The sequence below is a fragment of the Canis lupus genome, chromosome 10, assembly GCF_011100685.1.
Source record: "Canis lupus familiaris isolate Mischka breed German Shepherd chromosome 10, alternate assembly UU_Cfam_GSD_1.0, whole genome shotgun sequence".
NCBI lineage: Eukaryota > Metazoa > Chordata > Mammalia > Carnivora > Canidae > Canis > Canis lupus.
Genome location: NC_049231.1, coordinates 39,185,017 through 39,212,977, shown reverse-complemented (window position 1 = coordinate 39,212,977; position 27,961 = coordinate 39,185,017). Strand labels below are relative to the sequence as shown.

General features: G+C 47.1%; 1 protein-coding gene across 1 annotated transcript in view; it reads right to left on the bottom strand.

Annotated features, from left to right (window-relative positions):
- Positions 1-1,908: 1,908 nt before the first annotated feature.
- TGFBRAP1 (transforming growth factor beta receptor associated protein 1) overlaps positions 1,909-27,961 on the bottom strand; it is a 62,689-nt gene continuing 36,636 nt past the window's right edge. The window contains 8 exon segments of the mRNA XM_038550896.1: positions 1,909-4,612; positions 5,948-6,381; positions 8,725-8,884; positions 9,614-9,757; positions 12,098-12,241; positions 14,042-14,099; positions 16,185-16,526; positions 19,337-19,419. Coding sequence (XP_038406824.1) covers positions 4,436-4,612; positions 5,948-6,381; positions 8,725-8,884; positions 9,614-9,757; positions 12,098-12,241; positions 14,042-14,099; positions 16,185-16,526; positions 19,337-19,419 — 1,542 coding nt within the window. The 3' untranslated portion in view covers positions 1,909-4,435.

The window sequence follows — 27,961 nt, the reverse complement described above, 5'->3', positions numbered from 1 at the left end:
AAATGAAAAACTAGTCAAGTGAGACAAATGGACTACATTCACTAGAGGAAGATGACCCTAACTGTAAAGGACTGTGGGAGAGCTAGGGCACAGCCTGAGATCCAAGAGCCTCTGGGGCCACATTTGGCCTCAAAGGCTGGACCATTTCCACTTCACTCCTCTGCCCTGATTTCCCGAAGGATCCCCAGATACCACCCAGCTCCAGCTCCAGTCTACAGATGATGCCACCAAGGTCTAGGGGATGTGACCAGCCAAGGCCCTCAGCTGGGTGTGTCAGAGCCCAACGAGACCCAGGGTCCCTGGAGTCCAGTGATGACATCTTCCTTTCGCACCTGGCCTGTTGAGCTGCACGTGATGCTTCTGGGCCCACTTGCCACATGTCTCATTTAACTAATCTACAGTCTGCAATTCAGTCTGCAGTCCAGACTGAATTATAGCTATTTGTTTCCCTTCTCTGGCTGCAAGCTAAAGAAATGCAGGCTTCATTAATTCCCATGCTTATCACTGAACAAGGTATTAACAAGCTTTTAGATGGCACTCCAGCCATTTAACGTTTTTGAGGTGAAAGGGCCTCTAGTCCATATGGTCTAGATTCTTGTACATTTTCATTTCAGATGCTAAGGCTGACAGATCTGCTACGAGCAAATGGGGTGTTAGTTGGTATCTAATTAATCTAACACAAGTCACAGCCCATTTCACGGAGTCAGGCACCAGTCTTTGCTTCTACCAACAGCCACATTTAGGACAACAGTTTACACTCTTTTTCTCTCTCAGCCACTTGGCCTTGTAATATTCTGGTAGGCAGTGTGAATCTACCACTTTGCCCTTTCTAGTCAGGTTTGTAAGCTTAAGGACCCATTCATTCATTCATTCATTCATTCAGAGAGAGCATATGATCAGGGCAGGGAGGAGCAGAGAGGGAGAGAGAGAATCCCAAGCAAGCTCCACATCCAGCATGGAGCCCAATGCAGGGCTCGGTCTCACGACCCTGAGATCATGACCTGAGCCAAAATCAAGAGTAGGATGTTTAACCGACTGAGCCCCTCAGGCGCCCCTATGCACCCCACTTTTAATCTTCAATATGCTAAGAGCCACAGGATCCCAATAATACAGAAAAAAGAGGATATTAAACTTGTTGCTTCATGACTTTCTGAAAGCGGCAGCACCACTGTTTGAATACCCCAGTTAACCCTGGGTTGATTATGGGTTTTGTGGTTGGTGGAACACTGGGAGGGTAATGCTGTCAGCAGGGACTAGAGTTCTTGATTTTGTCCTCGCAACAAAATCACCCACCAACCTGTCTCAGTTCCTTCAATCTGAGATACAGATGACACCTAACATCTCACCTCTACTATCAGCCACACGTATTTGGAATTTACCAGCCTAGCCGGCATGCAGAATAGGGTTAGAGCACAGCCTCTCCTCAGGGCTGGCACAGCGCCTGGAATGAAAAAGAGCAACCAGGGAACACATGGTTAAATTCATTCCACAGGGTTTCTCAAAGACTTGCTATAAACAAAATTCTAGGGATGAAGTAAAATTTAAAAGGTGAAACAAAGAAATAAAAAAGTTCTATTCCTTGAATATGTTCAGGGTTAGAAATACAAGGGTCATAGTCTTACTTAAAGGGCATTTGGCTAAAGATGAAGGATGTGAGAAGTTATCAGAAATCTCCTCTGCTAAATTCCTTAGGGTATGATGGATGCGAAGGTAACAAATGTCAAGGGGCACCTTGAAAATATACAGGAGATAAATTCAGAAGTAGATCGTTTAAAATTCAGTAAAGTAATAACAAAGAATTTAAGGGGCGGCCAATGCAAGTCCCCTGCCCGTGTTGGGAGGAGCCATAAGGTCCAGGTAAGTTCCAGAACACCTTTGGCTAGGTACTGTGCAAGTGGAAACCATCACTTCACCAAGATAATTTTTATTAAAAAAAAAAATTACAGAAAGAACAAAGAATTAAAAGAATTTTAATAAAATCAACAAGTTTACATTTGTACATCTTATGTATTTGGGACCCGACCAGGGGTGAAGGATAAAGTTGCAAGGACACAGGTTTCCACAGGAGAGCAAGCAAAAAGGAAGGGCTACCCTAGTTGTGTGATGGGTATCAATTTGACGGTGCAACCCCATGGCCACCTGAGCTGCTCTGGACTCCTGACATAAGCAAGCACATTTACCAAGCTTGTGGGCATGAGCTTTTTGGCTCTGACCTCAGGCCATATGCTCCACACCCTACAGGACACTCCCACATTAATATCTGACAGGCAACAGTGGAGAAACAGTTCATAAAATTCAATAGTATTGCCCATAGAATATTAATGTCAACTGGGTTCAGTTCATGCTGTTTTAACTAGAATGGTTACATAGGACCTAATGAGGGGAGAAAAAGGCTGAGCAATGTTCTAATTGTTCTATTCAATGTCACAGTCACAAAACAGCAGGCCTTTAGAAAGAACCATGTATTTATTTTAAAAATCTGATTTGCGAAAAGGGCCTGTGGGAGTCAGAGAAAGATGGGAGCAAGGTATGATTTTGAACACGGGAGATGACTCAACTTTAATCCCCATCATTCTAAAGGATGACAAACATTTCAAAAAAATGACCAATGTTCAGAGAGAGCAGAGACTAGTGTCCCCAAGTTAGGAATGAGCAATCACAAGGCGCTCTCCAGATTTTACCCATTTTGTGTCCAGTGAAACAGTGCTTTCAGAAGTGTGATACTGCATGTGCCAGGGACTTCTTTGAGGAAGTAATGCAATCTCGTCAGGTATAATGATAACGTGCACAGTAATACGACCATTCCCTAACAGTCATCCACAGGGTCAAACTCATGACTGGGCTGCGACTTCATCCCTGTTGACATAGTATGGGGTTGAGTTACCAGGAGAAGTTCTTCATCATTTATTCTTTAGATGGAGACACAGGGAAGAATGCAGGGGTGCCTTCGCTTTCTTGAGTCACTTAGAATCACAGAAGGAAGAAGAATACTGACCATTATTAGTACAGACAAACATGGTTTTGAGAATGGACCATGAGCTTTCCTGCCCCTGTTCGGCAAGGCTGGGGCCGATGGAGAGAGGCCATATTCCAGGGTCCTCTCCTGTGACACATAACAAGCAGGTGCTTGCTTTCCCAGCATCACTGCAGGGGTGAGGGGCACAGTGTTTAGTGTTAGTTCGTAATAGAATCATTCATCCCAATGAAGAAATTTCAAGAGAGGGCAGTGAAATAAGAATAGCTTCAGCTTCTCTGCGATGTTTGGCAGAAACACATAGCGAATCCCCGGTCTGTGGTGGGCAAGAGGGACTCCTGTGTGTTCAGGAAACCTCAGAGCAGGCGTTAAAGTGCTGGGAGGTAAGGCAGCCTGACTGGACTTCCTCATCGGGGTGTGCAGAAGCACCCGGCAGGAAGGGGTGACGCCGTGGTCATGGGCGGGGGCAGCTGCCACCCATGGCCTGCCCCGCTAAGGGTGCAAGGTTAAAACTGGCCTCTCGTGAAATGCTGCTCGGCTTGTGCTCATAACATTTCCCTTTTCATTTCCCGAGTGGTCAGTTGGAGGTACATTTTAACAAGAAAAAAATGTCCCTAATGGATATGACAGATGAATTTCTAAATGCGAGAAAAACTGCAGAGATGACGGAACTTCAAATAAAAACCATTAGTTAAACGTGTCAATCGCGGTGTCTCGAATCAGCAGGTGGCAGGACAGCACAGGGACAGACAGAAGATACCCGGGCCCCCGCCTGCCTCCCAGGGGCTCCTGTCTGCTGTCCTCTCACATGTGGGGCGAGCAGCTTCCCTCCTGGGGCTCTCGCACTTTCCAGTGGGTCCTTGCTGGTGCAGCAGCCAGAAGCACGGATATCCCCGGGTGAGGGTGCTCGGGAAACAAGGCAGACCCTTCAGGGGTTGGTGGCCAGGTGGGAACTGGGAAAGAACGAAAAGTCTTTCCCCAAGGTGAGCCATTTCTAAGGGCAAAGGCAAAGCCCCCGAGGTGATCCGAACACAGACAGCGCCCCGCCCCCTGAGGCTGTGCTCCTCACCCTGCCGAGAGAGCATCTCCGTGCCACCCTGAAGCAAACGTTTCCAGTGCCAAAGCATGTCTGAAGACTGGGGCGCCGGGGAGGGGGAATCCAGCCGGTCTGGACGGCGCAGGGAAGGCTCATTTGTCTCTCGAAGCAGACATTTCTTTGGGGTGACCATGTCCCGGGGTGGGTGAACCCTGACATGTCTCTGTTTCCGAGGTTTTCCGCGTACATTCAATGTGGAGTGGTCAGCAGTGAAGAGCCCCTGTTTCACGTTGACTCAAGTCTCCCCAGCGCCCAGGTGTCACTCCTTCATCTTGGCTGACACTAGTGCAGTGGCTTTCCGCTCTCTGCACCCAGCAGGCTTGGTAAAGAACTCAGCGTCCTCCTCACGCCCTCGGTGGGCCTTTTCAGGTCCGAGTGCCAGGGCCGGGGGAGCTGGGGTTCGTGTGTCTGCTGGCGGCACAATGGGTGTGGACGAGCCCACCATTTGGATATCTAACAAATACAGGCTCACAAAAGGGGTTTTGGCACATCTGGCAGAGCTTTTTGTCCGAGAGCTGAACTGAGCTTCCCTTCAACTTCATCTGCAAAAAATAAGTAAATACATAAAATAAAGGAGAGAGAAATAAACACCGAGGACCCTGTCATCTAAGTGACACCAGAGCACATCTGCGTTACCCTGTGGATTGTTACTACTCGTGAGGACTGCTTTCACATCAATCTCTCAAAACAGAACACTGGAGGTGAAAATTAATAAAAATGTCCCAAGTAACTGGAGAAGTTAAAAAAAAAAAAAAAACCAGCTATAAAACTGCTTTCTTATTTTACAAATGTACTTCCTACTTGCTTGGTCAAGGCATTGCTAACCAGACCAGACCCTCTCTCAAACATCTGGTGCAAAGTCCCACTGTGTCAGAGCTGAGGAAGGCCGGACAGATCATCTAATTCTCTGGTCCGCTCATTTGCAAACGAAGTCAAAGCCACATGGTCGATGACTGGCACGGTCCTCCCTGGTCCTGGGAAATATACTCTCATCTGTTTAAAGGTAACTAACAAAACTGGGCTGTACCTCTCTCAGACACTGTTTGATAACCAGGACAGTAGTTCAGCAAGTTAAAAAGCCTTTTCGCACAGTTCACTGGTGTCAGCCCAGACAAGCACCCTGTACTTGGTTTCATCTGTCCTTCAACAAGCATTTCTTAAACACCTTTGAGACGCCAGGTTTGGCTCTAGGGATACCAAGATAAACAGAAGAAGTTCCCTGCCCTCAAAGACCCCAGAGTCTAAGAGTGAAGGGAAACGGTTATGGACACGGGCACGGAACATGCAGGTAGACAAAGGGGGGAATTTACCTGCTTGAAGGGACATGAAGGCTTCACAAAGGAAAAACTACTAAGACTGGGTTTTAAGTGGGCAGTCACCAGGCCCAAAAAGAAAGGTTAAGAATATCTCAGAGGGAACTGCAGGTACAAAGGCTGTGTATGTGAAACAACACATCACATCAGGGAGATTCCACACGTCCTGGGGAAGCAGGGAGGGGTGGAGAGGGCCAGGCCAAAGGAGAGGAGAGGGGACCTTCCAGGCCTCAACTCCTCCCCTGGAGTCATAAAGGCTTCTACATGGGAGAACCATGTCAGGTTCTCACTCAGGAAAGATCCCTCTGCTGGGTGCATGCTGTCCAGCATGTCCTTCTCTAACAGGGGAGAAGAATGGCACCCTACAGCCCAGCTCCCACCTCTGCTTCTATGCACCCCAGTTTCTACGTGAGGTGAATCATGTGTCCAAGGTGTTGAAGATGCAGAAAAAAAAAAACTGACAAAGAATAACCTTCCCAGGTAACTACCTGAAATACCCCAGGAGCGGTGGGGTGGGGGGGGATGTCAAGAAGGCTGGCTTGGCCATCAGGGCCTGGCACTCACCTTGTCGTATTTATAGATCAGGTTTTCAGACCTGGCCAGTCCCAGAGCCACCTGTGTGGTCCTGCGGGCATGCACACTGTTCCGCACAGCCCCGGTCAGGAACGGGCGCAGGAGCTGTACCGACCAGCCACCCGGCAGCAGCTGCAGGACCCGGGCGGCGTCAAAGTTGGCTGCATGGCGGTTCAGCAGGTCGGCGGCGGCCACAGCCAGCTCAGGTGCGGCGGGGCCAGGCTGCAGGTACATGGCCAGCAGCGTGTGGAAGAGACGCTGCCGGTACGGCGGGTCCCGGCCCTCGGAGCGCCACAGGCAGTAGTCCTCAGCCGCGGAGAAGTCCTGCAGCTCATGCACCAGGATGCGCAGGGCCTCCTCGTGCTCCTCCAGCTTCCCATGCAGGATGGCGCTCTCCATGGGGAGGCCAGCACCCCGGATCCTGTCTGTGCAGCAGCAGCCTGTGGTCAGAGCCAGTCCCAGCCTGCCCGCCCCATGCCCTCCTCTTGAGAAAGGGCAAAGCGCACCTGGCTACCTACACGGTTCACACAAGGCTCGCAGGTACCCCCATGCTGCAGATCGGGGTGCTCCCAGTGGGGCAGCCAGGCCCTACTTCTGGGTAGGTCTAATTACAGAATACATATTTTTAATAATGCTTAGCGACTGAACAAAACAAATGACCTGTCATCTCAGCAGGCCCAAGTGACACATGAGCATCACGGCTCCAGGCTTCCAATTAATCCAGCATTGTTCCTATTTTCCCAGTCTGGGAACTTTCAATGACAGCAGAAAGGCACTATACTGATTTAAATTCAGACACTAACCATCCCTGGCAAAAAATGTGTGGTGAACTCCTTTATTCCAATTTAAACTATATTTCACATAAAGTAGTATGGGTTCATGTTGTCAAAAATCCCTATCTACGTTACTCTACAGCTCTTCTTTTGTTTCTCCTGCATTCAAGTTTTTAGGCTATAAGTAAAATGGCACCATCACAGAAAGTTCTGCCCAAGGCCCTGCCCGTCGTGGGCTGTGTCTCATGGAGAAAGAGGCCCTTTGCTTTCCACTCCCCCTGTAACATAGGAAGATAATGGGACATCTTTTCCTGCTGTGAAAGATATTTCAGGGGCCAACATTAATACTCAGATTATAGGCCTCCCGCCTTTGGAGCTTGACCATACTCAGGCCGGAAGCGCATGGCGGACATGTGCAGCAAAGAACTGGTTGTACCATGTACGCCGCCCAGGGAACTAAACACAGAAGCTGCAGTGTGCATGCTTGTCAGACGCATGGGGAACGGTCACCAAATAATTACTAAGTGGCTACCATGTTTAAGGCACGGGACAGGTGCAAAGATGGTTAAGAAACCACATCTGCCATCTCTCATCCCGTTCTCACATCTGTCATCCTGTTTATATGAGATTCTTAGCCACCCCGAAAGGGCAGGCTGCACAAGAATTATCATCACACTGTGCCCAGGCTGGCCACCCCCAAGTCACCTATCACAGTAAACATGCCGACTTGGGCCTGGCACTACAACCAGTCCTCGCTATTCACAGATCCTATATTCATGAATTTGCCTGCTTGTCTAAATTCCTCCATAACTCCAAAATCAGCAGTTGTGGTGCTTTTATGATTATTTGCAGACATGTGCAGGGTGGCACACAATTTGAGCCACCTGCTACGCATGTTTCCCACTAAGGTCCCGTCAGGCAATCAATGTTCTGTCTTCTAGTTGCAGCCCTTATTCTGCAAACAGTCCTCTCCATGGTTTACTCAGTGCCACAATTTTTGCATTTTTGTGCTTTTTTCTTGGTAATACTGCCCCTTAAAATGGGCCTTCAGCACAGTGTTGAAGTGTGGCCTAATGTTTCCAAGCACGGGCAGGTTGTGATGTGCCTTGTGCAGAAAGCGTGTGTGTTAGCTAAGCTTCATTCAGGCCTGAGCTAGAGTTCTGTTGGCTCTGAGTTCCATGTTCATGGATCAACAATACCTATTAAATAAGGTGTCTTTACACAGAAACACTCATAAAACAAGGGTATGTACTGCTTGGCTGATGAAAATGTTGTGATCAGCAGTTTGCAGGAACCTGCCTCTATGTTTCCCTGGGAGAAAGGTTCAGTGTCCGTGGAGACTTTTTAGAATATAACTATGGTAAATAATGACAAGTGACTATGGTTAATGGTCAAAAAACAATGTCAATGCTGTTAAGCAGAAATACACTATTAATCTCAGCAAGAACAAATCTGAAAATTCTATGATGTCAAATACATTAAGAAACTCGTCAATTGTACCAGGCATGGGCACTGTGCTGCTCTGTGGCGCTTTCCACAACACAAAAACCATGGGCTGTGCACCCTAAGGAATGAAAACCAGGCTCCCGTCCAAGATACCTGCCTACCTTCCTACGGCTCAGGGCTCGGAGCCTCACGCAGCCTGAGTGGGCTGCTGGGGGCAGTGCCAGCTGGCACGGTCTCTCCCAAACACTGGTGCCATCAGAAGGAACTGTGATTTAAGCACACCAAAGCCAAATAAGGCAATCTAAATGATGTGATGCTCAACAAGTAACACAGACTTCCAAACCCAGTGGGGCAGCTTTATGTCACCGACCAAAGGGCCAATGTCCGTTTCTTCACTCTGCCCTCCAGGAAGGCTCACTTTGTGCCAAAGGAGGCTCAAGGAATCACCCCATGGACTCAGGACAAGGAGCTGTGCCAGAGCCTTCATTTGTTCCCACCCTCCCTGCTGGGTGCAGTGGATCAGGGAGAGACTAGTGGGCTACTCCTCACCTATCAGGATGTGGACTCGGTACAGATCGGACTTCTGGAGCAGGTGCTGGAGCTTCACCTGTGTCTCTGTCGCTTCCACACCCTTGCTGTTGGCACCAGACCTCTCCTGCAGCACCTTGTCCAGGTAAAGGAGGGCCAGGTGCGTGTGGTACTCTTCCTTCTGCAGGAGACGGGAATCCAAGCAGACAGATATAGTGTTTGTAGGCGGGAAGTGGGAGCTCCCCAGCTCAGGACTGCGCCAAGGCAAGCCAGGGCAGGGTCTCTGGGGCAGTTAACAGGACATGCTCACTGAGTGAAAACATCCCAGAAACCACAATACGGAGAAAAATCTATGAGAAAAAATGCAAAAGGGTCGCTTCTCATTTGAGAAGTGAGGGCCACCGGATTTAGGTATTTTCCAGAAAGGTGAAGCTTCCCTCATTTCCCTAAGGATAATAACAAAGGAAGATAGAGACAAAGCCATGCACTCCAGGCTGCAGAAACCTCCAGCGCCCTAGGCCATCCACAAATACAGGCTGAGCATCCTGGGAACAGGGCATTTAAAATACTACATTAGAACATTTAAAACACCTACACCTGGGCAGCCCCGGTGGCTCAGCGGTTTAGCGCCGCCTTCAGCCTAGGGTGTGATCCTGGAGACCCGGGATTGAGTCTCACATCAGGCTCCCTGCATGGAGCCTGCTTCTCCCTCTGCCTGTGTCTCTGCTTCTCTCTGTGTCTCTCATGAATAACTACATAAAAATCTTTAAAAAAAAAAAAAAAAAACCTACACCTAAAATATTGCATTAGAGCCATCTGCCAACAAGCCTTCTAGTCCAACTCTATCTCTTAGGTCACTACTATGACCAGGCAGCCCTGCACATGTTAGTCTAAGTTTGGAGGTGCTCACCTGCAGTCTTCTGTCTATGACTAGATGTTCCAGGTACTTGACAAGGGCTTTAGGGTATTTCTTAAGGCAAGTGATTATACTGTCTGGATTAAAACTGTTCTGCTGTTCATCCAAAGGTCTCTTGGTGAAAACTTGAACTCCAACCTGAAAGAAGAATGGCAATTTTGTTATGGCTTTTTTCCAAGACACCACTTTTTCTTTATTCTGAGCACTGCCCATTTATGTTTGGGTAATATTATTGTCAATACAGGGGATATAGAGGATACGGAAGGGCACCTGGATGCCTCAGTTGGTTAAGTGGCCAACTCTTGATTTTGGCTCAGGTTGTGATCTCAGGGCCGTGGGACTGAGCCAAGCCCTGCATGGGCTCCATGCTCAGCACAGAGCCTGCTTGGGATTCTCTCTCTCTCTTTCTCTGCAGCGCCCCCAACAAACAAACAAATAAATCTTATTTCTTTATTTTTTTAAAAGGTTTTATTTATTTATTCATGATAGACATAGAGAGAGAGAGAGAGAGAGAGAGAGAGAGAGAGAGAGATGCAGAGACACAGGCAGAGGGACAAGCAGGCTCCATGCTGGGACCCCGAAGCAGGACTCAATCCCAGGACTCCAGGACTGTGCCCTGGGTCAAAGGCAGGCGCTAAACTGCCAAGCCACCCAGGGATCCCCTAAATAAATCTTTTAAAACCCCACAAAAAACAAAAACATGGGGATACAGAAAATCAGTGCAGGATGGGACTCTGACAGAGACCAAAGAGCACGACACAAAGGCAGGAAAGATGACCTAAACTCTGAAACCTACTCATACACCTAGCCGGAACTTCTTCCCAAAGGGTCATAAATTAAAGAAACATTTACTGGTAGCAGGTTTTGACCCAAGAAGCTTTGGCTTTGTGCTATTAAGATCGTCCGAAAACAAGGATGGCCACTTACTGAACAGTAAGTGACAGAGTATGTACAGTACTGAGTATCCTGTAAACTCAGTACTCTGCACACTAGTATCTGTGGTGTGGTTCATCTGTGCAGATCCAAGGCCAGTCTGGAGCAAGTTTCCAGACTGCCTTTCTGTACCTGTCGAGTGGAGCTCATTGTTCCATCTCCCAGGGAAATGCTAATGGGTCAAGCAGGGAAGTAAATGCATCCTGCTCCTCTCCGGGCACTGATGTGTGGTCACTCTATCTCACACAGACACACACACACACCACCCCCCTCATGGGCAATACAGCACAGCTCCCCTGAGTATGAATTCTCAGTTCTATAAGCCTGCATCTCAGTTCTGTAAGCCTGATCTCAGTTCTGTTAGACTGGATCTCAGTTCTGTAAGCCTGGAACTGTCTGTGCTATACCAATGACACGACCTGGGGGAAGTCTCCAAAGCTGAGCTTCAGTTCCCTTGTCTGTAGCTGCCACCTCCTGACGTTGCTGTGGCATTTAAGAGGTGATGTGCATTGAGTGGCTGGCACCTCATCAGGCACACAGAATTCTGGGGTTGATCTGCTGACGCCATCCGTCAGCACTGTGAAGAGTCCAAAGTTTCCCACAGCTTTGAGTCTGCGTTGCAGGTGTGCATGAGTGTGTCCGGGTACATTATCTATGCGTGTGCACAGAGACAAGGTAAAGATGAAGGAAAAAGTACACGAGGCACAAGGGCTTGGACCTTCCTGTTCAGATGGCACCGTGGAACACAGACCCTAGCTGAGATTTTAGAAAGGCAGATGTGACACACAGAAAATTCTACGTTTATGACGAAGGTCCTGCATCAGAAAGCTAAGTTTGTCTCTCCAAGGGGAGCCAAGGAAACGTGTGTTTTTAACGGTGAGAACTGAGATGCTATTATTATCTCTTTTCCAGTCATTCTGGGGCTTCCCTAAGGAGTCTTGAGCTTGCTGCACACCGCCCCCTGCCCCCAGGAGTGAGCAGCCACCAGCCACCAGCACCCCCTCTCTACTGTCCCTTCTTAGCCTCGAAGACAGCAAGTCCTGTGCAGCTTCCTTCCCTCCTCCAGACCCACAGCTTCCATGCCAGGGGCTGTGGTGGCGCAGAGACAGGACAAGGGGTGGCCTGCTATGGCCCAGGCAGGGGCACCACGTCCTGCGAGGGGACAGTCTGATACTGCTTCGGCCCACCAAAAATGGAGGTGCCACACTTGGTCAGGCAGGGGGATTCACACAGACACATACACACAGACACACACACACGCTTTTCAAAAGACGCTAAGAAGGTGACCTGGCTCTGCTTTCTGCTTTTCTGTAAAAGTGGCCTGTCCCAGACAGATATGCCAAACAGCACATCTCAGGACTGAGATGCAAGACTTTCCTAAGGGCTGGCACGCCAGGGGCACACTGAGATGTATTAGAAGGGGAGCAAATGACAGGCAGGCTGAGGCTATAGCATGATGGCTTGTGTCTCACTGGAAACAAAGCTTTCTATTTTTGCCAGCCACCCCCTCCTCCCAAAAGAAAAAGGCATTTATAAGGCACAAACCTCTTCACTTTTCTGCAGGACCCAATCGGCATACTTCCAGACAAGTTCCTGGTCTAAGCTGTAGGTGAGGAAGTCAACGACATATTCATACAGGTCTGAGCGAGTGGAGTCATGAATGTCGCCATTCACGATGTTCACCCACAGCTGGGGGGGAGAAAATTAGAAAGAGAAATGGAAGGTTACATACCTTCTAGGATTATCTAAGCAAGAGCATACGCTCACTCATTTGGCCTTCTGAGACTTGAAAGTAGTAGGACACATTTTGAATGCTTGTGTCAATTTTAAAGTTTTCAGAGAAACAGAATGATGGGGAAGACGTGGCCCAGGAAACCAAGGAGATAAAGGGCCAGATTCTTTTTCTTTTCATCCTAACGGTCTTGCAGTAATGCAAATAGGAAACACAACACACAGGAAGCGGTAGATGTATTAAAAAGGTTTCTCCATGAAATAGAACGATCACTGACAGCATCTCAACCCAGAAGAGGAAACTCACCAGCCTCCACCAGTGGGGCTGTTTCCACCTTCCCCACCTTGGGAATCCTCGCCGTTGAGGTCCCTGTGGACTGTCACAGGCAGACACTGTGCTTTCCAAAATACTAGTGATTCTGTCCCTTACTGTGTCCCCAGGGCTCATGGCAGCTGCTAATAGTAACAGTCCCTCGCTATATCATCCAGAAACTTCCCTGCCGTGTCAACCCAAGCTTCCTGCCAGAGACCCAGAGTGAGGCTGCATCACGTGGGGGTGGGGGAGGGAGGCTGCCCCACAGCCATACCGCATCCCCTGTACCTTGCCCGCCCACCCGCCTGCCTGCTGCGTTGCACTTCCGGACCATACCACCACCGGCACGAAACCCAAGAAACAGGGCTGGCGGGGTCAACTCTGTGATTCTGGTATCAGCATGTGAACCTTTCTCATGATACCAGTTTCTTTAACACTGAATTCCTCAAACCAAATAAGCTAATCACACACAGATATATGTCTTTTTTTTTTTTTTTAACCAGTAGAATCCCACCATATATGAAGATATCTTTCGTACCACTTCGATTTTGCAAATCCCTCCTATGTAGCTCTGCTGATGTTACTATTATGCTCACATCAAGCTGTAATTCCTAGGGTTGTGCATTTTACAGTATAAAAATGTTGCCCCTGACACTCAAGTCTACTCAGCCCCTGGGTATGTATTGATGGAAACCCATTTTTTTTTAACTTCATCTGCAATCATATCATTACCATGACAGTGACTGTATGTGTGGCTTTGCCAAAGTCATGAGGCTGACCTTAGCTTTGTGACCACTGCTAATGTTCTTGGCCACTCATAGAACAAAATAAAAAAGGCCCATGAGGAAACTATAATACAGAGCGATACCAGTGGCTAACAAGTAACAGAAGGGGACAGTGTCTCCTGAGGAGTCACAAGACTTGGGAGGAGAGATGAGATATGAGCCTAGAAACGAATGGCCAGGGCCACCGGAACAGTGGTTCACATCCCCGTTCTATTGCTGAGCAGGGCTGTGACCCCAGGCAAGCGAGTGGCCTTCATCAGCTTTCGTTCTGTCCCAGGTGATGAGGGAGAATGATTTACCCTGCTCACTGGCAATGGTTATTGTCATTGATAGTGGAAATCACAAACAAACTGTTATCTGCAGGGCTATTTTCCCAGTAAGGTAGTGATGTCATATGCCATGTGGCTCAGTAAGAAATCATTTACTTTTGTTTCTTAAAATTTCAAAACCTCAATATTGATAATGTCCTTGAAAGAAGATGTAAAGACAAAACCGCTGAGTGACTTTTCTCAAGGAATACACTTTCTAAAACAGTATTATTTTTGTTCAGTAAAAAAAAGTTGTGGGTTGGGCAAAAATGGTCTCTGTCAACTTGTACATTTTTTTTCCAAGTTAAATGATAATGATTTTTAAGTCATGCTAAGATGCTTTTGAACTAACCTGAACAGCAGCCGCATCTTGGTTATTATAATGATAGAGCAGTCCGAGTGCAAAATACCTGAAAGGAGACAAGGTGGTAAGTACACCCTCTCTCCACCACCTGCTGTGGATGGCACCCGCCCAGCGACAGCCCCCGATCGCCTGTGTTCGAGGAGTTCAACAACAGATTTCCAAGGACAACAAGATCTTCATTTCTGTTTATTTACTCTGGTATTAAACTGTATGCCCTTTTGGGGCACCTGGGTGGCTCAGTGGCTGAGGATCTACATCCGGCTCAGGTCGTGATCCCGGGGTCCTGGAATTGAGTCCCATATCGGACTCCCTGTAGGGAGCCTGTTTCTCCCTCTGCCTATGTCTCTGCCTCTGTGTGTCTCTCATAAATAAATACATAAAATCTTAAAAAAAAAATCTGCCCTATCAATTTCCAAAAAGGATCATATTCAAGTCTAGGATGAGCCAAAAAATAAAATAATTATATTACAGAGAATCAAAATTGGAATTGTTTTATAATTTCCTCAAATATTAATCTAATCTCGTATCTTTTCAGATGATCACCGTCAACCCATCACGAAGTGTCAAAGAATATTTGGCGGGTGTGTCGTCAGAGCTGTTACTGAAAGGGGGGGGGGCGGGTCAGGAGCCTGAAGAAGGACAGCAATGCAGGCCCAGGGGGCCCATCTGTCACAGAGAACAGAAAGTCCGGAAGGGTCGGGGAGGGCACCTGGGTATCTAGGCCCAAGGTTCAATTTAGGTTCTGTTACTTGAGGACTGTATGGCCTTGAGCAAGTGGAAAGCCTGCCTGGCCCCCCATTTCCTCAGTGGTGAGTGGGAAGGGTGGGCCTAGGCATGAGCTGCTCCAGCCTCCCAAGTTCCACAGGAGCGTCCTGCTCCCTGTCCAGTTCCTCCCCAGCCGGTGACAGACCAAGCTGAGCCAGGGGGGATGCTGGATTGCCTCCCTCCGAGAGCGAACTCTCAAGGTATCCAACTATTCATGCTCTCCTCTTATCCTCAGCCTTTCAGGAAGTTATACTGACTCTCTGGACCCTACCAGTCCAAGCCACGATTATGAGGCATCAGTGAGGTTTTCTGGTTCCTAAGCAAAGTAATTCCCTTCTATAGCATGTCTGGGAAACGGAGGGAAAGTGCTGGGAAAGGCCAACACCCACGTGGAGACCAATCCTGAGCCCCTGTTCCATTTGAACAGGATTTATACTGTAACCCCTAAGATTCTCGTGGGACTGCATCCGTCCTTCTACATTTCAAATACATAACAAAAATCACAGATGAAGAACCTTACTGCTTAAGGGAGTCTAGAGATCATCTGACACTTCTGAAAAAATCCCCCCTCACCTGGTACCTGCCCAGGATGGAGAAGCTACCGGCTCTTACCCAGCCAGGTGCTATGGCCAACTGCCCTTGTGTGTCAGGCAAGGGGGCGGCTGTCTACCAACTCGTGCTCATTATGAAGGCAGAGTTCAAAGCCATAAACTTTTATCAACAAGATCAAGAAGTCTCCCTTTTAATCTATTTATTCAGACAGCTATCTATCTGTGTGATTTGGCCTATCGATGACTAAAGTGTGCTATTAATTTCACCAACATGCATGTGGCATCTTCCACGGGAGAGTTTTACATGGAAAAGTATGGATATGAATACTAAGAATCCCTTCATTTACTAACTGGGCCTCTGACTGGTTGTAATTACCAACCTTAAAGAGTTGCTATGAGGGGCACTTGGATGGCTCAGTTGGTTAAGCGTCTGCCTTCGGCTCAGGTCATTATCTCAGGATCTTGGGATCAAGCCCTGCATTGGGCTCCCTGCTCAGCAGGGAGTCTACTTCTCCCTCTCCCTCTGCCCCTCCCTCTTCTCCTGATCTCTCTTTCTTTCTCAAATAAATAAAATCTTATAAAACAACAACAAAAAAAGAGTTGCTATGAGAGCTAATGCCTTCCAAGACCTCTCTAGTTGTTTGCAGACCGTGCCAAGGGTGATCTAACTTTAGGGGTGCTGGGATGTCACTATGGCATCATGGAAGTCACCTGATGAGTGTCCGGGGGACTCACACCCACCAGCTGTGTTGGCTTCACAACGGCCCACCCCCCTTCACGATGCTCCTGGCCACATGTGGGAAGGGAACACTCACTTTTTGTGCTTCTCTAGCCAGGCAGCGCTGTCTGTTAGGAGACAAGAGTTCTCAGTGACCAGGAGGTCCAGCAGACTGTCATGGTCAGCCTCTGCGTACAGCTTGAGCAAGGCCGTGTCGATATCCTCTTTGTAGCCATTGGCTACCTCTGTGCTGCGGACCTCATTCAGGTAGCTCATGAGGAAGCGCTTACACTTGGCCATCTTCTCCTGGTCCCCCTGTGTCAGCTGGTTCAGGTCTGCATACTCGTGGAGAGGAGGGTGGGACCGTGTGAATGAGGAAGAGGTGGGCAACAGGAAGGGGTACAGAGAGATCAGCTCCCGGACGTCAAGCTGGCCGCTTCTGCAATTACAGTGTCAAACTAAATGAAGCAAAAAGAGAGAAAGACTACACATAGGCACACAAAACGACATGGGGGAGGGGGGGCGTGCACATCCGCACACAGTAACGGGGAGCTGATGTGTGGGTGAGTCCTAATTGGCAAGCCCAGCAGAGCACGTGATCCCAAGAACGCATGAGGGGACCACAGAGAAAGATACACACACTGCCAGTGCTGATGCCCAGTATCAAGACCTGAGGTGGTCTGAACACCAAGTGAGCATCAGACTCCCTGGAAACCAAGGCCAAGAAAGGAATGTGGAAGGAACACAGCACTGTCTGGTCAAAGGCAAAGTACAGTCCTTCTGAAACCAACATTTGTCCTGGCACCAAATTATAAGCAGGTCTGCTCAATGGCCCACAAAGGGACTTTGCCAGACGTGACTTACAACTGCCTCATCAAAGATCTTAGGACAGGAGCCATGGGAGCGTTCATGAGGCTGTTGCTCTGCTGACTCTTGATGGCCTCTCAGAGCATAAGGTTAGGCCACAACTCAAACAGCCGCGTGGTGTCCTAACCTTAGAAGGCCAGGGAACCCATGTGGTGATGTCCTACCTCTATTGCCTGTAGGCCCCGCCGTGCTCCACAGGCCTGCTCATCCTGTCCACCGTGATGTCAACGGCAGCATCACAGGGCTGCAGACCTCAACCCTGGCCCAGGAGCAGCCCCACCTGTGGGCCCCTCTTATGGAAACAGCTGCGGGGCCCCCGACATGAATGGGAACCCAAGGTAGGGCTTGGGGTCTACACATCCTGCAACTTTCACTGCACCCGCCTCCCTGCAAGTTCTGACAGCCTCTCCTCCTCCTCCTCCCCAGCTTCCGGCCTCTGGTTCTCCTTGCTTCCACTCCTGCCGCCTCCCCACTCCACCTTCCTTGCTGCTGCTGGGCCTCTCGAGGACAAACCTCAGACCTCTGAGCACAGCGTTCTTCCTTGTTGCTCCCAGTGACCTTACAGCTTTGGCTTCCACCATCCTGCCCACTCTACGATGCTTCTGCGCCACTCATCATTTCCCTAGTTTACACATTTCATGCCTTAGGTTTTGCTGCCTTGCTTCTTCTGCTTAAAGCCTCGGCCTTCCACGGAAGCAGTTTTGCTCCCCGGGGGACTTTTCTCCATGTCTGGAGATACTTCTGGTCACCACTGGAGGGTACTACTGGCACTGAGTGGGGAGAGGCCACAGTTCCTAGGATGCACAAGAGGGTGCCCATAACAGATTATCCAGCCCAAAAGGTGATGACAGGTATGATTCTCACTTTGGAAGCTTCCAGCCAAATCCTGATCTAAGCCCATGCTGTGCATTGCCCCCAAAGCACTCCACCCCCACCGTGGAGCGGCACCCACGTTGCTGCCCAACGGACACACAGCCAGAGTCCAGACCCACACGGGCACGCCATAAAAGCAGGGTGCAGTGTGACCCTGATATTCTGGCTGTGACACTGGGGCCAAGTCAGCTTCATGGGAGACGTGCTGACCTGACCGGACACAAGGACATCTAGAGGAAGAGGCACAGACCGTGTGGCCCACACTGTGCATCATAAACAGGTTCTCTCCAGGCTGCCGACCAGGATTAGTTGGCAGTTGTGGCTTCTAGCTCTGAACTGAGAAAGAATCCGAGGATAGGTCTCAAATCAGTAAGAAAAAAAAAAAAAAAATCACAAGTTATTAGCAAGATCTGCCGTGGGCACAGGAAGGGAAAGTGGAATCACGCTTGTCTTTGGCATGCCTACTTCAAATATTAAGTGTCCGTCACATTTTTGACAAAAACTGAGCAGCCATCAATTTAAGCTATTAAGGGGCCGAAGCATGAGAAACAGGAACCTCATGTTAATGACCAGCAGGCCCTCCACTTACTCTGTCACACAGTCTGAACTCTTCTAGGAATGCATGATGACCATTTGCCCACTGTTACAAATTAACTCACGAGAAGAAGACAGTCCCGTGACCCCGAGGAGGAGGGTTTTGACACCACCTGGCTAAAACAGGTAGGGCAGAAAGGAGCTAGGTCCACGGGGACAAAGAATCTACCTCAGTCCCCAAGTTACTGCTGACCCTGCCAGGAACAGATGATGATAGCACACAGAATTCACATACATGTAAGTTATACAGGGCATCACTCCTTGCTAAGTGACTATACTCAGAAGTGTGCTCCTCCAACCAGAGCAGGAGGCCGGGCCTGGGCTGAGTCCACGCCCCACAGAATGGACTGCCGATGGCATGCTATAGTCGTGCTCTGCTCTGCTTGCTACTTGGATGTGAAGGTTCTGTTCGGACCCTTTGTTATACACTTTACCCTCTAAACTGTGTGGAATCTAGTCTGGTTAGTCTGAAAAATTATATCCTAAGTTGTCCTTATGAAGGTTTCTGTGCAAAGTCTTTGGAAGGAGCAGTTTCTACCGGTCTTCCCAGAGGCACCAGCTCTTTTCCTAAACTTCTAATTTCCTGTAAAATATCTGAAGAAAAGGAAGGTGAGCAAATAATAGCATTTTCCTAGGAATCCTCCATGTTAGTGAATTCACTCCAGGATTCCCTTCTCCTCTCTCACGGGCCTGCTATGGGCACCTCCTCATTAGCTTCTACCCTCCTCAAGACACAGGGCAGGTAAACTGAGGGTAAGGGGTGGGGGTGGGGAATGAGCACCGGTGGCGGATGCTGCTGTCAACAAGCCTCCCCATCACCCCTGAGCACGCTCTAATCATGGCATCCCAATAGAGATGAAGGTTTGGGCAACAGAGGGACATGAGGGGAGGCTCGCCACCAGCACCTCAAATTACCTGAAGAGCTCCTTAGCTTCCAGGAACTGAAGCTGTGCAAACTGTATAAACCCCGCTTGCTGCAGAATCCTTCTGTACATTACCTGCAAGGAAAGACAGGTTTAACCCATCTCTTAGACACACCCTAAAACCAACACAACAGGAGGAGCTTTCTGATCAGAACCCAAGTCAAATGTTCATGGTTACACAGGAACTGGAAGTTCCAACCAAGGTAAAGCAAAAAATGGCATATATGAAATTATTTTCAATATAGACAAATATATTTGTGGGCGTGTGTGTGTCAATCAACCCCCTCATTCCTGAAATAATGCTGTTCCCTATTTGACTATTCTCCCTCACTTTCTCCTCAGATCTTCCCCCTAAATCTCATTTCCTTCCCAAATGTGTTCTTTGATCTTCCTCCTCCTCCTTAACTCACAGGGCAGCAGTGAGGGCTTCTACCTCTGGATGCTCAGATGAATATCAACAGCTCCAGTGTTTCTGGAGGTCCAGAAGCTGCTCACCCTGCTTCCAACTCCTCTGGAATTGACACTTCACTTCTGAGTATCCTTCAGAGCACAGGGTCAATGCCATTTAATCAAAATAGATAAACCCTCATGCTTTCCCAGCCCACGCTGGGAAAATGCAGTGCATTCCCTCTCCTGGAGCTGCATGATCCATAGTCGCACACCACAGTCAGAATTCCTGCTGTCAAGGTGCTGGGTATTCTTTGTTTCAGCCAGTACCACCAAGGTTTCCTTGACCACAGAACTTCTTTCTTGTGACATCCTGTAACAGCAAAGCACGCTACAGAAAGCTCTCCTGTGGTGTCTCGATTCCACCCTGTTGCTGTCCAACGTGGTCAGTGCTGGACATGCAGGCATCCATCCTTTGCCTGAAGTAGCCCTAGGACATGTCTCTTCGCTCTGTTCATACTGGCACCATCCTACAGCCAGGCTGTCACCCTCACACGATCAAAGATTCTACTCATGATTCAGACCCTGAGAGTTCAATTCCTCCACCTTCCAGCCACTGTGCTGCTGTATGAGCCATGAATTCCTTGGAAGCACAGTGCATATGTTACTCCTCTTTGTAGCCCCACACCCCAGCATAGCACCTGCCATTCAGGAAGTGCTTCTGGATCTGAAGAGCTGTTGTCTTGGTATTGAGACAATACTGCTGCTCAGAGATATTAAGATCTTAGCCCAAAGTTAGTGAAGTCATAAGTGGTAGAGCCGGGTTTAAAAAATAGATCTTTCGGAGTCTAGAGCCCAATTCTTTCCACTCACTGAGTCGCACAGTTATACAGCAAGCAGTTAATACTGTTACTCACTGAAGAAGTGAGGGAAGAGGAGACTTGGAACCTAGAGGCTAAGAATCCTGTTTCCTCACATCAGCTTTTAAAGGAATTTTTGCTGTACTTTTGAAGAGTTCTCAAAATGTAGCATTCCTTCCCTGTCCCCATAGAAATTCCTTGAGAGAAGTCAGAAAGGCAGGTTGCTTTTTCATCTCCTTACCTTTACCTTTCTTCCCTGACAGCAGCCATTTGTGGCCTAACAATATACACCCAACAATAAGCAGACAGGGGTGGGTCAAGGTTCTGTTATACAGGAATGCCAGCTCCATTTCCAGAAATAGATGCGATAAAGACTATCCACTTAGCAAAAAGGATCAAAAGGACCCAGCAGCTCCAGTAGAAGAATTCTTGATCACCGCCTGGCCTTGTGATGAGAAATCAGCCAAACTACAATTTACTCCTCGTGGTTGCAGTATTCAAATGCCATCTACTGTTTCCCTTCCTAAAGGGAAATAAAAAACACTTATGCAAACACTCCCAATCTTTAAGAATATGGAGTTACTTTTTGCATTCTAGTCCACAAACACTCTAGGTAGACTTAGAAGCAGCATGCAAAGAGATCCCATCATCCTGAACATAAGCATCTAGAGGCAAAACCATGGATGATACATAAAACCATTGACAGACCTAAAAACACCTGATCAAAAACCTTAGCAAGCATAGCCAATTCCCAGTGCTCTGAAAGTCTGTCTCCTTTCCAGACTGCCTGCTATGACTGACCGCTCCTTTGGCACTCCACTCAGGTGATGCAGACTATAAACCTGGGGCCAGGTTGGCCAGCAGGACAAGGAGGATGGCCATGTGAGGAAAAAGAACAAGAAAGTCTGTTTATCTTCCCAGCATCAGAATTAATTCAATGGACTCTTTAGCTGTCTTTTTAACTTACTAATTTGTCCCTTGGCGTAAGGTAGCTATTAGAAGTCCCAGGCCAAGAGAGTAAATTAGCAAAATAGAGCTCTAAGTTTAAGTCATGCCACTCACTCAGCACAGAGATGGGGGGCTCCTACAAGCCAGGTGTAAGAGGTCATGTATATTCTGGGAGCAAAGTGAAACTGAAGTCAAAACCTCTGTTTCTACTATCCTATTTCTGAATTGAGATTTCTAAATTTCATGCTTTGGGTAACTAGAAATGTTCTGAAACAGAACATTCTATTCTATTTGATTTAGAATGAGGTTTTTTTAAGGGCAGAAAAGCCAACTTCTAGGATCAGGCTTGGATCCCCCAATTCCCACCTCAGGGGTTTAGCACTTCCGCTTTGCCAGTGGGCTCATTTTCAGGACAGCAGGGTAGGTGGGCATACCCCTTTCCTACTGAGAATAACTGTGTATCTGTTGTTAACAAATCACCAGGTGCAGTTATTACCAACCAGATACAAACCCAGAGGACAGCCTACTCTTGACATGAGACTACCCATAAGCTTCTGGTTATAATGCTCTATAAGAAGACTTGGGATATATGGTACCTACATATCATTCCTGTAAAAGAGTACAACTAACACTTTAAATAAAAATTGGTACAAATGTTATACTTTAAACTGTATTCATACCTTTTCCTATAATACATACTTCAGTGGTGGGTTTTGGGCCTTTTAAAAACTCTTCTTACTTAATTATTGCCTAAATAGAAACACTTTTCCCAAAACACACTGGGTGAAACAGTAATCCCACCTAAGCAGGCATGATATTCTCTCCTTATTCAAAAGGCAATCCATCCTGATTAAGTTTGGAAACAGATGTCTACGTGTATATATGTGTGTGTATTACTGTAAATGTTGATATGGGGTGTCTGGGTGGGGTCAGTCAGTTAAACATCTGCCTTTGGCTCAGGTCATTGATCCCATGGTCCTGGGATGGAGCCCCATATTGGGTTCCCTGTTCAGCAGGGAGTCTGCTTCTCCCTCTCCCTCTGGTCCTCCTCCCCACTTGTGTTCTCTCTCTGTCTCAAATCAAGCAATCTTAAAATAAATAAGTAAATGATATGTAAAATATATATGTAAAAAGTATTTACATGCCATATATACACACACCTACATATATAAAACAAATCCATAATGTATAAAATAATGTATTTTACATATGTCCCTTTTTGGGAATTCATAGAAAGATAGCAATAAAAATATAATACATGGATATTAGTATATTAGAAGCTCTGAGAAATCCTCCAATTAAGAAACCCAATTAATGCAACTGTACAAAACAGAACCTTTCCACCTTGCACCCATCACCATCCCAGAGCAAGGGTCTGGTGACATGCAAACTGGCAGCCATGCTCCAGAAGGCAGCCATGTAATGGGGAAGCATGCAAAGCAGGAAAAATGGTCAGTTCCAAAGGTGCGGATGGTGGGGGCCAGCATGAGAAGAGGCAAGAGAAGAGGGCCTGAGGAACTCAGCATGTATAACGAAACCTACCCAAAGCACAGGTCCAAACCCTTGCAAAGGATACACTAAGAGATAGGAACACACGGCTGTTTAGAAGAAAAATGATGTTCTGAAGGCAAAAGCCCCCTTGCTCTTCGATATTTTTTTCTTTACCAACATACAAGTATTTTTTAAGATTTACAATGTAAGTGATGCATTCATATAGCTCAAATTTCAAAACATTCAAAGGGATTTAATCCCTCCCACTGCCAGCACTGCTCCAGAGATAATCCGATGCTATCAATTTCTGGGGTAGCCACAGAAATACGTTATGTGTTTATAAGCAAACTCCCCCCATTTAATAAAGACTAAAGCACTAAAGACAGAGTACTGTCTGTACTCTCTGTACATATTTAACCCAGTGTCTTTCAGAAATCCTTCTGCCTTGACACACAAAGTCCCTGGTTCTCATTCATGGCTCTGCAGCATCCCGACAGCCCTCTAGACCACAGCGCATTCAACCATTCCTCCACCAACAGCATCTGAGTCACTGGTTTTCTTTTTAAGTAAACAGTGTGATCGTGAAGCATCTTCTCCATTAGTTATTTTGCATTTTTGTGGTTAGATCCATAGAATACCCCTCTAGACACAGATCTGTAACTTGGGGAGAGATTCTCAAATTGTCCTCCCATAGGCAATTTACATTCGCAGAAGTGCTATCTGTGAATGTCCATTTCCCCACACCCTCAACAGAGTATCCTTGAGCCCTCTAATCCTTAACAATCTGAATGGAAAACATATTAGTGAGCTTTGAATTTGCACATCTCTATGAGTGAGACAAAATATCTTTTCATACATTTGTAAGACAGGTGATTTCAGTTTCTATGAAATATCTGTTCATATCCATTTTTCTATTGGGCTATTCGTTTTCTTTCTTATTTATTTGAAGGAGGTCCTAACATTTTACAGAAATCAGCTTACCTTCTGTGCTTTAAGTTGCAAGTACTTTTTTGCTACTTACTTTTTAAACTTATTTATAGTAGGTTTTACATGTAGAATATGTTTGTAAGTGTATGTATGCAAATTTATTAAATTTTTAAAAATTACTTTAAAATGTTCCCAAACCAAAGTATCTGGGAAGATAGTGGCATGCAGTCTTTTTAATCTTGCAGCTTCCGCATAAAAACAGAACAATTAGTTCATAGCAGTTCACAAGAGCCAAAAGGCAGAAGCAACCCAAGTGTCAGTGGATGAATGGATAAACAAAATGTGGTATATCCATAAATGGAATACACTATTCAGCCTTAGAGAGGAAGGAAATTCCGACACATAGGCACTATACTATAGATGAGCCTTGATGACATTATGCTAAGTGATGTAAGCCATGGACAAATCCTGCATGAGTCCACTTACAGGAGGTACTCGGACCAGCCAAAATCATAGACCACAGAAAGTATGACATTGCCACAGGGAGGAGGAGGGGCAGTCGGCACTTAATGAAGACAAAGTTTCAGTTTTGCAAGATGACAAGTTCTAGAAATGCATGGTAGTGATGGTTGACCAACAATGTGAACATGCTCAATGCCACCAAACTGTAGACTTAAGAATGGTTAGGATGGTACATTTTATGTTAATGTGTATTTTACCACAAGTCAAACAAACTATTGGAATAACAAAACCAAAAACTCACCGACAACACTGACAACAGCATCAAGTGACAGCATCCCACAAACCCAGAAGTGCGAGCTGTTGGGGACAAACCAGCACCAACTATATGGGAAGCCAATATACATTATGAGACTGTGGGGAGCCGCGGAGAGAGGCCAAGGGGGTTGTACGGTCATGAAAGCCAGAGTTTCCAAACCTCTGTCAGGAACCACTGGAAAGCCTGGGAGGGAAAGGGGCCTTCGCCAGTAACAATCTGCCAGTAAGTGGCAACAATGAGAAAGGGAGCTTTAAACCAAGGAAAACCTCCTTGGGCATCTAAGACAAAAGGCTAACTCACTGAAAGGGAGAGGAATTCAGATTGTCATCTGATTTTTGTCGATGCTTGATGGCAAAAAATAATGGTGCAACTTATTTAAGTTTCTCATTGAAAGAGTGTGAGTCAATGATTTTAGGGCCAACCACAGTGGTCTTCAGGCATAAAGGCTGTGGATGAACTGTTATCAATGTGTAAGGACAGTGTTCTCAAACCCCCATGCTGGGATACCTGATGGGGGATCGACTGCTGCAGGAAGCCAGAGGACTGGAGTCAGCGGCATAAAATGTGCCAGTGAGCATTTAGTACACATCTGCCCTGAACAAAGACAGACAAATACAAGGGAGGCAGGAGATGCATTCAAACAGCAGAGACATCATTACCATCGAAACACAGGGGGCAACAGAGAGATGCAGAAGTACAATGTGCTCTCTGAGGATTAAGGAATGTGACTTGAACACAGATGCTGGGGGCTAGGAGGGAAAGGTGCTAAGGGCTTACCAGCTAATTCCAAATGCTGCTCAAAGTGGGGAATCGACAGACAATAGGAGCTCTCCCCAGCAAGAAAAAGAAAAAACCAAAGGACTTTTATAAAGTTAATACTATTAGGGGAACCATTAGAACAGAAATTGCAAGCTTCATGCCAAAAGAAGACCTGGGAATGAGGAGGAAGGAAGAGTGCTGGAGGTGGGGGTGGACAGGTGAAGGGAGAACAGCGTTCTGTGAATGAACGGTTTTGTTGATTTGACTTCTAAATTCTGTAAATATTTTACATAACTGTAAGACAAAATTAAATTCCAAAAAGCAATCCCTAGAAGACAAAAGTGCAAACAAAGGACCCTAACTACATACATGAGAGATGCAGTGGCGGGCCTGCACAGAGCTAGCTCCGGGAGGGGGGGTGGGAGGGGATGGGGGGTGGGGGCTCTAGCACAGTCCCCTGACTTCACAGCCCGCTTGGGAGTTCCCCAAAGGACAGAGAGAATAACAAGACACGGCACTTACGGGACAATGGGAATGCAAACACTGCTGGGACTCTGTTCTCTGAAGGACTTTGTAATGACTTTGGGGAGTACTGTAGTAGACCGTACTGTGGTTACACTTAAAAGGGGACATCTTGACTTTTAAAGATATATACTCAACTAGTTTTAGATGAGACAGAAAAAGAAATACAGGTATTGGAGTTCAAGCTTAAATACGAAAACTGTCCGTAGTACTCAACACAAACCAAGAGAACTTTCTGACACAAGCCTTTGTGTGTAACACAAGAGGTCTCCTTACTGCTGCTTTCTTTACAATGTCTTAAACCTTAAGATAATTTAAGCCCAGTTTTCTTAAAGATCTAAACTCTCTGGCCCTTTGGGATCTCTAGGAGCATTATTCTTTTAATCCTGGTCCCAGAATTAAACTTCTTGATAAATCCCTCCCTAGTCCAGAAGTCAGTGAAACAAAACTGATGAAACAGTGACAAGCTTGTCCACTAGATAGTTGTCCCTATTCCTCTCCCTTTCTGGCTTCTCTAAGCCCACAGTCCAGCATTTGGTGGCAAACACCCTCAGGTTAAAATAAGTAACGTGCTTCATCATCTAAGAGTCACATCTCATCCTCAAAAACACAGACATGTTCAGGAAAAGTTCTCTCTAAACCTTTTCTGTCAATATTACTCTTCCCTTATGGTTCTGTTTTTAACACAAAACTTCTGCTCTGCAATCCACTATATCCCAGCTGTGTTTGAAGAGGAGTGGGTTACCATCACCCACTGTGTGGCATTTTGGCCCCAGGTGTGACCAGGCTACCAAAGGACAGAAAGAGGGCAGAGTCTACCTAGGAACTCAGGAGGCCAAAACTTGAGCCATGTAGTGCAAACAGATGTATTAAGTGTTAACACACAAAGCACAGGGGAGGGATTGGTTCTTCCTGGAGGGATGGGGAGGACTCAGAGGAGAGGGATAAGCAAAGTACTGTATCATCGAGTACAGAAGCATTCCCCAGTAATGGAAGCCAGCGTAAATAACAAGTCAGGCAAGGGGGGAGGACAGAGAGGTGTGTGAAAGCACACGGCGCCTTCTGCAAACGGGCAGGCAAGACACATGGGGTGAAGTGCCACTTCACAGGGCTGGCACGATGCAGCTGGACAGGTGTCCCCATGTGAAACCATCTCAGCTGGCCTGCCTTCTCATCTTTGGACAGTGGTGCTGGCTACTTCTTAATTATTTTGAGGATTAAAAAATGTCTTGAGGTGCCTCACAGAACGCTTACATGTTTCAGGGCTCAAGAGTTGTCGACTCCTTTGCCCTCCACCCTTTGAGGCGTAGCATGGGTCATGGAAGTGGCATGGGCCAGACCACAAAGCTCTTCAAGAGTGTGCATGAGGCACCCGCCATGATACTCTGAGCAAACGAGTCTACTAGAATGCAGAAAAAAGAACATTCCCACAATGGCACGGAGAATGGAACACATACACACACACACACACACACACACACACACACACACAGGTTGTTAAAGTAACAACTCAGGCAAAACAGATGCGTCTGCACACCAGCAAAAGCAACAGGCACTGGAAATGAGGGCCAAATTCGAGACCATTCTGAAGATCTATTTCCAGGTCTGGATATATGATTTTGTCACAAGTGGGAGAAGGCAGGAGCATGTGAGAAAGAAAAAACTATACCTGAGATAGGATGACACTTAGGTGACATCTGAGCAAGATGAGAACTAATATGAGTCGATATTGACTGCATTTCTCTACTCAGTAAAAGGAGAAGCAAGGGAGCAAAGATCAGACAAGGAACACTGGATGTTTCTGGAAGAACATTTCCTGCATCTAAAGCGTGCACGTGTATGTGAGCATGCAAGGAGGGGGCCCCCCAAGGCATCCACACGTCCACAGGAGGCAGCTCAGGGGTGGAGCCAGCAGGGTGGGGCGGCCTCAGACCCTGTGGAAGGC